Consider the following 13639-nt stretch of genomic DNA (forward strand, 5'->3'; position numbering starts at 1 on the left):
GATGAACACAGCAGGCCAAGCAGCATCATAGGAACAGGAAGGCTGATATTTCGGGCCTAGACCCTTCATCATTTCTGAAGAAGGGTCTAGGCCCGAAACGTCAGCCTTTCTGTTCCTATGATGCTGCTTGGCCTGCTGTGTTCATCCAGCTCTGCACCTTGTTGTCTCGGATTCTCCAGCATCTGCAGTTCCTACTATCTCAGATTCAATTTTAACCCCCTTCTTAAACTCAAATGGCTTATAAATGGTCAACTGCTAATTAGGTAACTGTGGTCAAGAATCCCCAAAATCTAACATTAATTTGTGATGGGACTCCACATATCCAGCACAAACCTACTGTGCTTCGTTCAGAAATCCACACCATTCTGCAAGGCAAAGCTACAGGACTCCCGCAGTGACAAGGATGAGTCACCCCGTTAAAATTCTGGTTGTGGGGCTTTCGTTTTGGCCCTATGTTTTCAGCCAGACACCTTAAGTGAAGAATTCAAAGCCAGGTTGTTTGCTCTGTCACACCATCTGCTCAGTGAATGTTCCTGCTCCCCATGCTGGGCCACATTAAATGGGATTCTTCGAGAAGTGTCCACTCATTTGAGCTCCACCATCTTCTGAAGGATGGCTGATATTAAAAGGTATCAGGGCTGCTCTGCATTGAGGCAGACACGCATGCACGTGCACAGACGCCTTCATGGTGACCTCAGCTGGTATTAGAATTGACCCACGCTATCAGCATCACTCTACATTGTGAGGCAAATGACGGTGGTAGTAACCAGACCTGCTCTGCATTAGTGAACAGGTTGTCCTTTGGCTTGGTGGACATCTCTTGATACCTTCACTCAATGCCATCATTTTCACCTTGGAGAGGCCTAGAGATGGAGCATCCAGAACTAAATGTCTTTACATTTCCTCTTTCTGACAACTTCTAGTGAGCAGGTGCTATACCCAGACCACACTCTGATGTGTGTGGAACTCGTTCCATTGTCTTTAGTTAGGGTCTAGGTACTGACACTTAAACAACCTTCTGCCAAACAAAGATCAATCCAGGATTCATTCTGATGAATGTGGACACTTGGAGAAGGATACAGGAAGGGTTTCTCTTCCTGAGCAAGATGTAGGAAACACTCACATCTGCAGCTTCTGTCAACAGTACGTGAAGGGATTGACAAAGAAGCATAAATGTAGAATCAAGTTGTTGAATCATATTTCAGTCAAACCACCAAGGATCTAACTCTGCAGGAAGCATATGAAAAGAGAAGGGAGAGTGTACTGAGAGGCGTGAAACCTGCCAGGCACTGAGGTACACATCTGAGGTCACGTGTCCAGGTCCTGTAGGATCTGAACCAAGGTTTCCAAATATAAAATAGGAATATAGAAGTCACTCATTTTGGCAGGTAGTGACAAGTGGGGTCAGTACTTAGGGCCCAGCTGTCCACAATATACATCGATGATGTATTTGACAGGCCAGATACAGTATTTAGATTTGCAAATGATGAAACTAAGTGGGAATGTGTACTGACAAAGATGTAAAGCAGCTTCTGGAAGATGTGAACAGGCTTACAGAATGGGGAAGAACATTGTAGTTGAATAGGAGGCGGTGAAACATTTGGTTATTCACTTTGGTTGAAGTAACAGATGTGTCTAGTATTTCTTAAAGAGGTTGAAAAGGATATTGTCTAAAGGAACGTAGGTACGCTTGTTGGTTAGTCTGAAGGCTAACACGCAGATGCAGCAAGCTATTAGAAAGACTATTGGAAAACTTTTATTGCAGGAGATTGAGAGTACAGGAGTCATGAAGTCTTCCTTCAATTGTATAGCAGTTTAGTTAGACCACACCTTGAGTACTGTGTGAAGTTTTGATTTCCTTTTCTCAGCAAAGATAAACTTGCTAGAGGGGGGAAGTGGAACAAAGGTTCAGACTTGGTCCTGGGATGGCAGGACTACCCCATGGACACAGATTGGGCAAACTGCACCAGTATTCTCTAGAATTTCTAAGAACAAGCAGAGATCGCACTACAAATTAAGCCAGAGGTGAATAGAAATTATTTTACTCAGAGGGTTGAGCGTCTTTGGAATTGTCTATCAAAGAGAGCTGAAGAGGCTCAGTCTTTGAGTAGGTCTAAGAAAGTGTGACAATGATGTAGCTTTCAAGAAGTTATTTTGTCCTTTTTTTGAGAGATAGGTTGCAAGACAGAGGTTCGAAGTAGTCTCTCAAAGTAAACAAACGTGTGATGCTTTGGGTTTTTTCCCCCCCAAATTGGAACAATGGAAGCAGCCTGGGTGTGGCCAGCTCTCACAGATCAGGCTTTCTAGTTTATTTCAAGTTTTAGCTTTAAGCAGAAGCTATTACGGTCTTAAGAGTTGGGAGCTTCAGTGAATATCTTTTGGCTGCTACTCTCTCAATTTTCTCCTGATTTTGTTTTCCTCCTGCACTGGAGAACCTGTGTCTGAAATTTCCCTTTCTTTTGCCAACGGGTGTGTTTATGGGATGTTACTATATTGGAAAACTTAATTAGTAATAGTTACTGTCTGTATTATTCTGTTCAGTTTCCAATCTGTTAAGTTATTCCAAATTCTCTCTTTGGTTGTATTTGAACAAGTGTTTTGCTTACCATCAGGTAGTTTGGCCAGATGCATTGCATCTGAAACACTTCATAGGACATCATAAAATCCCTCCCGTGTGGAAACAGGCCCTTCAGCCCAACAAGTCCACACCAACCCTCAGAGCATCCCAGCCAAACCCATCCCCCTATAACCCACCTAATCTACACATCCCTGAACACTATGGGCAATTTTCCATGGCCAACCCACCTAGCCTGCACATCTTTGGACTGTGGGAGGAAACTGGAGCACTCAGGAAACCCACGCAGACGCGGAGAGAACATGCAAACTCCACACAGACAGTTGCCAGAGGGTGGAATCAAACCCAGGTCCCTGGCGCTGTGAGGAGCAGTGCCAGCCACTGAGCCACGTCCCTTCACGTTTGCCTTTAAAATAGAAAAAGTTAGGGTCTAAGCTACCTTCTTAAAAACATTTTTTGAGGGGTTCTAGCCTGGTCTATAACAGGTAGAGATTGATATAGATTTCTGATTATCACTGACATACAGGGATATGGAGATTGAGCACTTCAATGTCTTGTGCTCACTCTATCAGCCATGTTCATTTTGAATGGTGAAGCAGGCTCAAACTGAATGGCCTTCTGTTCTTCGAACAAAGGCATAGGATGTCATCCATTTTTACTGCTGACAGAATTCAGCAGATCCTTTGTCTCAAATCCAATGAGCATCAGGGCTCAAACTTGAGCACATTACATTGCTCTGCTCTCTTTGTGTCTATACAGCAAGTATGCTCGGTGTTCTGACTGAGCACAGGATATGCCAACCAACTAGATGTTCCAATTAGTCTTTTTAGCAATTCACTGGCAAGCTCAAGCAGCCTTCCAGAGGAAAATTGCCAGGACTAAACAGATTGACCATAAAATTTCCACTAGGTGTTCTGCAGGAATGTTTGCTGACCAATGACATACTCTCATGGCACAGGGCAATTATAACTCTGCTGCCAAAGAGAAGTAATGTCCTTGTTCTGAATAACTGGCACCCCTCCCTTGTCAGCATGGACTACAAAATCTTGGCCAGAACAAATTCTTTCCACTTTGACACTGATCATACTATTCACCCTGATCTGTCCAACATGATCTAGTCCAGGCTGTGTCAATGTTTATCTGGTCCAGGACACGACCTAGCTTTCCCAAGGGACTGGTCTGTCAGTGACTATTCTGATTCGTCAATCAAGGGAAGGTTATTGATATTGATATGCATTACAATATTTATTTGGACATCTGCAAGCATTTGGGTTTGAGGAGGAATTTGTGGCCATGATCAGTCTTCTGTATGTCACTGCAGAGCAGTAAGAAGCAACAAATGAGCACATTCTTGCCCTTATTAACAATGACTAATGATGCCCGAGGAACATCTTCACTACGATCCAGGGCGGGGGACTAATCAATATAAGCCTTACAAACTTCAACTTCCTCTAATTTGAGGATTTTCCATACAACTGATGCAAGGCTGATGGGTCTGTGGTTGCTGATTTGTTCCCTTGCTTCTTTCTTACATAGTGGAATGACATTACTTCTCTCAAAGAATCCATGGAATTCGCTAATTCAGAGTAGTCGATGCCATAATAGAATAAATCGTGGCCACAGAAATGCCTATAGAGTTCCCGATCACTACCACCCGGCTACAGTTCAACACTCCCTGCTGTACAGAGCCAATCTTGGTACCACTGATCAGGTTGCTGCTACTCCTTTCCCATAAGAGGCCATCTACCCCTCCCCCACCACCCAAAAGCAGTATATCCACGGGAGGGGAATGGCCACAGGGGACTGCTGCATTGCCTATGCAGGCTTCCAAGTCTTCCTGGTAGTTACCTGATGTTTGTCTGCCTGTGTAGCCCTTACTTATGTTATGGTCAGCTTACTAAATGTGCTACCCATGACATTCTCAGTCTTGTGGATCTCCATAGTGAGTCCACTCACAGCTCCAGGTGCTCCATGCAGCAAATCAGGAGCTGTAGCTGAATACACCTCACCATAAACACTGGAACTGTACGTGATTTCCCACAAATTGCAGGAAGAGCATTCCACGCAACCAAGTTCTCCTACCACTGTGAATCCTTAGAAGCTACAAATAATAAACTAGGAACCAATTACAAAACCTTACCCATTACTCACCAAAATCAGATTTCTCTCTCTCTCTCTGTTCCTAACAAACTACAAACCACAAAAATAAGTGCTTCATACTGTATCTTCCTCTAGACAGTACTAATTCAATCTCTAGACCAGATTTCTGAGCAGCCCAATCCTGTATCACTTTTTGAACCCCAGCATCCAGAGCGGTCTCTTTGGACTCTGCTCCTGCTGCCACTGACTGGCCTTGATCCAGGCCCTGCTTTGATTGACTGATTAGTCAATATCTTCCACTTTGTATAACTGTCGAAACTTTTGCATTTGCTTTTCATTCTTCTGCTAGATTGCATTCATATTCCATTCTTCCTTTGCTTATCAGTTCCCTTGGTCCTCCCTTACTGTGTTCTAAAAAAAACTTCGCAACTTTCAAATTTGTTACCTTTTCTGGCCACTTGGTATGCCTTTTCTTTTAGCCATATACAATGCTGAACTACTTTTGTCAACTGAAGTTGACGACCTCTGAATTGCTTCACCTTGACAGACCGTATAGTTACTTTAAGTCATACAATAGCTCTTTAAAGACCATCCATTTTCTGTGTATAGTGATACTTCATGTATTTTCCCAATCCAACTATCAATCTGTATCTCATACTTACGTAAATTCCCTTATATAAAAATTTATCACCCATTGCTTCACAGTGAATTACCTAACTTTCTAACAAAATATAAAAGATCAAAGACTTTGGGGCATAATCAATTCAAAGAACCTCAAATATACATGAACTTACTGGACACTAACTCATTTGAATCAATTCTAATATCTTAGAATTTTGAATGCTCATTATCCTCCTGATCCCACATTGTTCTACTTTCTTTTGATCCTCTATCTTCTAGATATACGGTTCATTCTGACATTTTCCTGTGGTCAGCTTAATCTTTCAATGAAATGAATCCTTAACTGGACTCTCCTCTTTGGCAGATACTTTCTTACATCTATGATTTCTAATGCCCTCAACTGCTTTGACAATTTCAGGTTCTCAACAATGCATCACCTGCAGCTCCAATCCACTCCAAAGACAGGATTCCATTTCTTTCTTCAATAAATGTTTAACCATTCTCCATCTTGAAGTTGCCCTTCCACTCAACCAAACATCATCTCAATCTAAACACGTTTTCCTTCATATAATTGCACATGCTTCCTCCAGAGCACAGGTACTGGCTTGGAATACCCGTCATCAAAATCATGTTTGCCCATCATTTGCATTAGATGTAAAACAATGATTGAATGAAGAGGTGGTAACTGAGAGACATTGAATGACCTCAGTAGCAAATGGTCCCGCTTTTACGCTTGTCAATTCAAAGTCTTCATTTGAGTGTGTTTCCAATTTTCACCTATGGCCCATTTCTGTCTATTCCTTTAATATGAGCAAAGATGTCTGCATTGTTAGGCAATTGAATTGTTAAACGTTTTCCACCATAAGCCTCATTTTCCTTTTTCCTTCTTCAAAATCTAATTTTTTTTGAGGGCTACTGTGGAGTCCACATCCACCAGACAATGTCAAAACTCTCATACTTTAGGTCTGAGTTCCTTTTGTAAATCGTTAAACCTGTGCCCTTTAGTTATTGATTCTTCAGGCTTTCGGAATGAATCCTCAATTAAAATTGAGGTAGCCTTCCTGAAAATTGAAACTTTTAAACTGTTATGTCAAACGACTCAGAAAATCACAGGCTCCCAAAAGGAATCCTGGACCTGGGTTCCTTCAGCCATTTTTTGCTTTAAAAAAATAGTAGATATTGAAACACCTGTGCAGTACTGCACATGCTTAACTGAAAAAGCTTGCAAATAAAATCAATAAAGGAAATATGGGAGAGTTACATACTTTAGGACCTTCCAAACCAGAAACAAACTTTGAAACACTGTACATTTCTGAACGTGTATAATGATAAACAAAATGGCTGTTAAAATAAAATCTATACATGCGCTAATGCTGGAAACGTTTTTAAAAAAAGTTTCACTCACAAACAAAACTGAAAATTGCGGAAAAAACTCAGTAGGTCTGGTACCATCTTCAGAGAGAAAGTAGAGTTAAAGCTTTGGGTCCAGCGATTCTCCTTCAGAACTCACATTCACCAACTGAAGTTTAGCTTGACCAGCTCCATACTGCGGCAGAATTTGGTCCATGCAGGTAGCGACTTCACAGGGTCAGAGGCAGGAAACAGAAACTTTGGCCCAACTCATCCATGCTGACCAGATATCTAAAACTGATCTAGTCCCATTTGCCTGCATTTGGCCCATATCTCTCTAAACACTTTCTATTCATGTAACCATTCAGATGCCTTTTAAATGTTGTAATTGTACCAGCCTTCACCACTTGCTGTGGCAGCTTGTTCCATACACTAACCACCCTCTGTGAAAAACTTATCCCTCAGGTCCCTTTTGAATTTTTCCCCTCCCACCTTAAATCAGTACCCTCTAGTTTTGGATTCCCCTACCCTAGGAAAAAGAACTTGGTTATTTATTTTGTCCATGCTCCTCATGATTTTATAAACCTCAAAGGTCATCCCTCAGCCTCCGATCCTCCACGGAAAAAAAGCCCCAACCTATCCTCCCTATAGCTCAAACCCCGAATGAACGCCATCTTCAAGTTTGCTGATGACACCACCACGGCAGGGCAGATATCAAACAAAGAGTCAGAATACAGAAAGGAGATAGAGGTCTCATTGGCTTGGTGCAATGATAACAACCTCTCTCTCAATGTCATCAGAACTAAAAAATTGATCATTGACTTCAGAAAGATAAGAGGAAGGTCACATAAGCAAGCAGGCTACAGAATAGGAAGTCTGTCACAAATGATGATCAAGTGAAACTGATAACATTAAATGGATATACTGACACTGCTTAATCAACGATATTAAAGTGAAACAACATTAAGTGAGTCAACATTTCACAGTAACTTATAGCGCAACTCGCATGGCTGAGAATATCCTCTTTCATCTTTCCAGAGGGAGATGGAATTGATTTGCCCTTTCCGATTACTCTTTCTAGAAGGAGACCAGAAAAGGTAAAAGCAAACAAAAAAGACTGAAATCAGTTTGTGTTTTACTTTTCTATTGTATTGAACGAATGCTGAAGTAAGTAATCAACCCCTCTACTCAGACTGACTTTTCTTCTAGACAAAGGAGAGAACAATAACATTTGAGGTATTTAAGTGCTTAGTAGTCAAGCTAGCAATCATTTTCCTCATGCTCATTACTTTTGCAAGCTTCGCATCACAATTAACGTGATAAACAAGGGTGAGGAACACTCACTTTGACTGACAAAATGAAATATTTAAGATGTGGTTTCAAGGTAAACTGTTTTAGGCCCTGTTGATCTATCTAACCCAAAGGCAAAATAATTCATGAATATTGAGCTGCATAAACAAAAGATACTGGGGAAAAAAAAATCTGAGATACACATGTAATACCTCAATATCAAAAAAAAGGATATCACATGTTGTTGGTACGACAAACTTTTTTTCAAGACCATAATTTCAAAAATCCATCTTTGCAGTTTCACTGGCTTAAAACAATTACATAATGTTGCACAAGAGAACAATCCAAGAAACTATGTGGGCCAAGTTGCACAAGATGCTACAAAAACAGGTGCTAAGCTGCCAAAACAGTTTAAAACATTATAATCAGTTTCCATGAGCTGTTATATGTTCAACATTGGTAACCAAATAGCAGGACTTGCCCAAATATTGACAGGCTGTATGATCTAACGACATTTATATTTCAATAATTGATTTCTTCATGCAAGCAATATCTTACTTTTAAGCAAACAAACAAAAGCAAAACATAAATGTTGCAACATTTAGATTTAATAAATAAAGCAGAGTACTGTACCTGGATCAATGAGAACTTCCTGTGCCCCTAGAAGTGGGAACAAACAATTGTCTTTCACTCCCTTTGCACACTCATTTTAAAAGAAAATCATTGATTAGATTAAATGACAATGTACTTGCAGGTGATGCCTTAAAATGATCTATGAAACATCTCCTCCTACCTTTCTTGGCACTCCTAACCATAACCTGCCATCACAGTTCAAAAATCAAGTTGCCTTCTTACAGAAGCACAAATTTGCTGAACTTTTAAAAAGATTAAAAGCAGCAAGACTTCAGAAAATTTAAACTGCCATAGTTGTGGCCTTTCCCCAGGTTGTTTTACCCTTTATCCAAATGCAATATGTGCACGTACAGACGAGTTGTACAAGACAAAGCCAAGAGATATAGTCCACCAATTCTCTCTGGCATAAGTGACTTAATTCAAAGCAGCTTGACCAGCTCAGATCAAAAGTTGAAGTAATTTGGACAATCTCAAATCAGCACCAACTGGACATGATTTCAGTGCATAAGTTACCATAGTTCACAAAAGTGACACACCCACAAGGGTAAAAACAATAACAAAAACAGAAGTTGCTGGAAAAGCTCAGCAGGTCTGGCAGCATCTGTGAAGAAAAAAAAAATCAGAGTTGACATTTCAGGTCCTGTAACTCCTCCTGAGTTCTGAAACGTCAACTGATTTTTTTTTTCTTCACAGATGCTGTCACACCTGCTGAGCTTTACCAGCAACTTCTGTTTTTGTTCCTGATTTACAGCATCCACAGTTCTTTCGGTTTTTGTTGAGTAAAAACATTGTTCGTTTTAGCAAGTGAAGTAGAGGGCACCTCACTGAAGTTAAGATTATTGGCTCAGAGTAAAAGGAAACTTTATTCATCTCCACCATCTACAAATGCTTGGTTGGTATCCATTATACTTACCTAATATAAAGGTTTGCAAAAGCATCATACTGATGTTGAAACATAATGAAATATACATAAATTCTAGAAACACTATGGTCAGGACACGTGAAGTGAGGATTCAGGTTTTGGGGCGATGCATTTGCATCGAAATAAGCAAAACCGACAAAAAAAGTTCAGGCAGGGATGGCCATCTCAAATAATAAGAAAAGAAATCCTTAAGGCATTGAGCGTATTTCTTCATTTAGGGGAAATGAAATAATTAACCTTGAAAAATATTCTACAAATTCCAAAATATAATAAGATCACAAATGGAAAACAGCAGGCAAAATGAGGGCAGGAATCAAGACAGGCAAACAAGAGGAAGCAAATCCCAGCTAGAAACTGAAGGAGTGAGACAGGCCAAGCAAAAAGCAACGGCCAAAAGCATTAAAATTTACAAATTGTACCTGCACACAAACGGCAAGAATTGAAAGCCGAGCAAACTGTAAAATGAGAAATTATTATGTAATGGCAGACGCATTGATTTACACCATATCAATGGGAGATTTACAACTACACTAATGAATAGATCAGTTGCTTTCCTTCCCCAACCCCATTGAAACATTGTCAAACCTTCTGCATTACAAAACATTGCCACAAAGTAATTAACATAATCCTGACCCTCCAAGGGAGCAATTTATACCACCAATGTTTGCAGAATCCATCTAACTGATCCGCTAATCTTATGAAGATCAATGATGAATCAAAGGGATGCTTTTTATAAGCCAACATCCTTTCACCACTACCCAGTATTTTACTGAGCAATTTCAGTTTTCATAAATTCACTGTTACCCAAAACAGCAAAATTACATCAGTAAACCTGGGACCAAAGGGAATTGTTGGCAACCCATTAGAGTAACAACAATAAAATCCCTCAACAAAGCAAAATTTGTACCCACTAAGCATATTCTAACATTACAACTAATATCAATTGTGGTAAAATTGGCTTCTTAGCTAACAACTCTGGAAGTTTGCTACATATGGTTCATGTTTAGCAACTTTACACCTGATACTATGCAGCTATTAACAGTGAATGCTGACCCATCTTTGGGATTTAGAGGCATGCAATTGATGCTTGCAACTGTCCATGATTAAATGTCAACTGTTTTAATCTGTGCTGGCCCACAAAATGCAGTGGTTCAATTCCTGTATCAGAATGAACACTGTTAAACAACAGTGTCTCATTCAGCTACTACTGCCAAAGACTGTTGTTCACAAATGATGTGTCAATAGGTGGAGCTGATATGGTGTATGAGCTAATACACTACCTAGATTGCTCAATTCTGTATTGTATAATGACTTTATCAGTGCACATTTTCCAAAATTACACTGACGCAAGTTTGTACAGTATAAGGGAACTGCTCGGGCTAACATTGTGTTTGTTTTGTAGAGGATTCACACGTACATTCCTTAGATTAGGATAGTTGTACTAATTGGAACATCATTACTGCAGAGATGATATAACTGAGTACAGGTTGCGTATCAGTGATCTGCATTTGAACAGCTCAGTTACTCGACAACTAAATTTACTGAGCCAAACAAGGCAGAGTAAAGAAATGAGAAAAGATCCGCTTACATTTCTTGTGAGCTTACCTCAAGTATTTCATTGATGTACCATTTTCTACACTTTTTGACAGTTAGATCATCATTTAGGGCAAGTGTGCTTTGCCAGTTGGGCCAGCATTTCTTGTCCATCATTAATTGCCTGGGCAAGTTGGCAATGAATTGCTTCTTGACCTGCAGCAGTCCCTTTAGTGTAGCTTACCTGGAGGGTGGTCCAGGGTTATAACCCAGTGACACAAATGGAACAGCAATCCATTTAAATCAGAATGATGAGTAGATTAGAGAAGAAATTACACATGTGGCATTATTACATTTCTGCTGCATTTGGCTTATAGATGGGATGCAAAAGTGCAATCCAAGGTGTTGCCGTTAATTTTTTCAGTGCATCTTGCAGATAGTACACACTGCTGGTGAGAGAGAAAGTCAGCAGTACAAAGCAGGAGATTGCCGTGTTCATGTTTGACCTAATACCATGATATTTCACGAGGTCCAGAGTCAGACGCAAACTCAATGTTTCAGTCTCCCGGGTGACTCCTCCCAATTGTAAACCACTGCACCACCACGTGTGCAGTGTAGATGCTGGTGTCTGTGACATTATCTGTAAAGGTACAACTCCATCAGTTGTTGTCTAGACTGTGAGACAGTTCTCCCAATTTTGACACTAGCCACCAGATGTTACTAAGGAGGAATTTGCAGGGTCAGCCAGGTTGAGTTTGCCATTGTGCTTTCTGGTGCTAGGCCATTTCAGAGAGCAATCAAGAGTCAATGACATAGTTGAGGGTCTGGCGTAGCGTGTAGGCTAAACCAGGAAAGGTCAGCAGATTTCCTATCTAAAGAGGGCAAAATTGCAACAATGGTCTCATTTCTCTAATCCCAGATGAGATTCAAACCCAGATCTCCAGAGCACGACTATATCTCTGGATTATTAGTTGCATGTCAACAAACTACTCAATTGCCTCCCTTGTATCAATGCATCGATCCTGATTTAGCATATTCTTGTTTTTTTTTAGGACATAACAGTTTGGTTTCTTGATTCATGAAGTTCCTTCATCTAATATATACTCCAATTTACCAATTTCAAATGCTCCACATTGACCAATGTGTTTCCGAGCAAACTATGAGCATTTGTTCAATGTGAACTTTGTTGTAATGACAAGTACTGCATAAATAAATTTATCAGTGTCTGATTTCATAGCGATACATAGAATCAAGGATATAAATTAACTGATGCCAAACTATTTGTACTCTGCTTAATTTATTCTCCAAAATCTAACAACTATATGTTCAGGTTCTAACTCAAACAGCAAAAAGAATTGTAATGGATTGAAAAATAGTGATTACACAGATGCTTCAGAAAAGATAGCCAGAATTAACTCAGCATAATTGACAAACAAGCAACTTCCAGAAACAGACAGAATATATTTGCAAACTGAAAACAATGCTTTTTACTTACCATGTCGATGTCGCTTGCCAGCCTCAGATGGCAAACACATATTATTAGCTCTGCGAATTGAAGGTTTTGACCCAGTACCACTTGGATAATGGTAAATTACTGAAGCTGAGCACAAACCCTCCAGTGCACCTGAAGACAAAAGGAGCTTTTGTTGATTTGAGACTACAAAACCCAAACAGACGGAACATAGCATTATGTGCCAGTTACATCCAGGATAAAGAAACTATGCACAATGAAGAAACAAATATAAAATCAAACGAATAATACTATGGAATATGGAACAAATTTCACTCGTTAGAAAAAAAATGGATATTCTGAAATTTAGCTTTACACAACACTGAATAAAAATCACAATTTTCATTCAATCCACAAGTAAATGACTTCTCATTCTCATTTTAACCTCCACCGCCCTTAGTTCCGGTGACAGACAAGGCGTATCTAAATCACTTCACTGTACCAGTCATCATTTATATGCCCCTTCCCTGCCCAACCCTACTTCATCTTGCATCCATCTGTAGAAAGGCCATCTAGCAAATTCACTTAACTTCACTTTCTTCTCCGAGCAAACCTTTGATTATCTTACTGACAATCTTCTTTCCAGACTTATAGACACACAGTGTCCAATAATTTCAGCTCAAATTCTTGTACCCATTTCCTTTCCTAGTTTTGTTTTGTTTACTTTCAGGCAACTATGCACTTGCTTCTATGCTCTTTTCCTTGCCTCATCACATTCGTCCATGGGGACAAACCTTGCTATCCTTCAATTTCTTCTGTCTTTCATCTTATCACAGACTTTATTTTTATCCTTGCCCTTGCTCAAAACCTATTACTTCTCTAACTTTTTCCAGTTCCAAATGATCATAGGTGTCACAAATCAGCTGTTTTTCCCTCTGCACAGATGCTGCCAAAACAGTTCTTTCCAGAAATTTTCAACATATTTGTTTTAATATTTTATATGGCTTAGCATCAGCATCAGCATCATATTATAATGCTCCTGTGAAGTGCTTAGCAACTTTTCATTCTTTTAAAGGCACTAGATAAACTAAGTGATAACAGTTGCCATTAGAAATCTACAATGCTCACTTGTCTGTTACACATTATATTGTCAATTAATCAATTT

The 13639-nt window shown here is 39.8% G+C and overlaps 1 protein-coding gene across 1 annotated transcript in view; it reads right to left on the reverse strand.

The window, feature by feature from the left end:
- trappc9 (trafficking protein particle complex subunit 9) overlaps positions 1-13639 on the reverse strand; it is a 572831-nt gene that overhangs the window by 529397 nt on the left and 29795 nt on the right. The window contains 2 exon segments of the mRNA XM_048596131.1: positions 8565-8596; positions 12520-12648. Of these exon segments, the coding sequence (XP_048452088.1) occupies positions 8565-8596; positions 12520-12648 (161 nt within the window).

This window comes from Rhincodon typus, chromosome 4 (genome assembly GCF_021869965.1).
Source record: "Rhincodon typus isolate 14 chromosome 4, sRhiTyp1.1, whole genome shotgun sequence".
NCBI lineage: Eukaryota > Metazoa > Chordata > Chondrichthyes > Orectolobiformes > Rhincodontidae > Rhincodon > Rhincodon typus.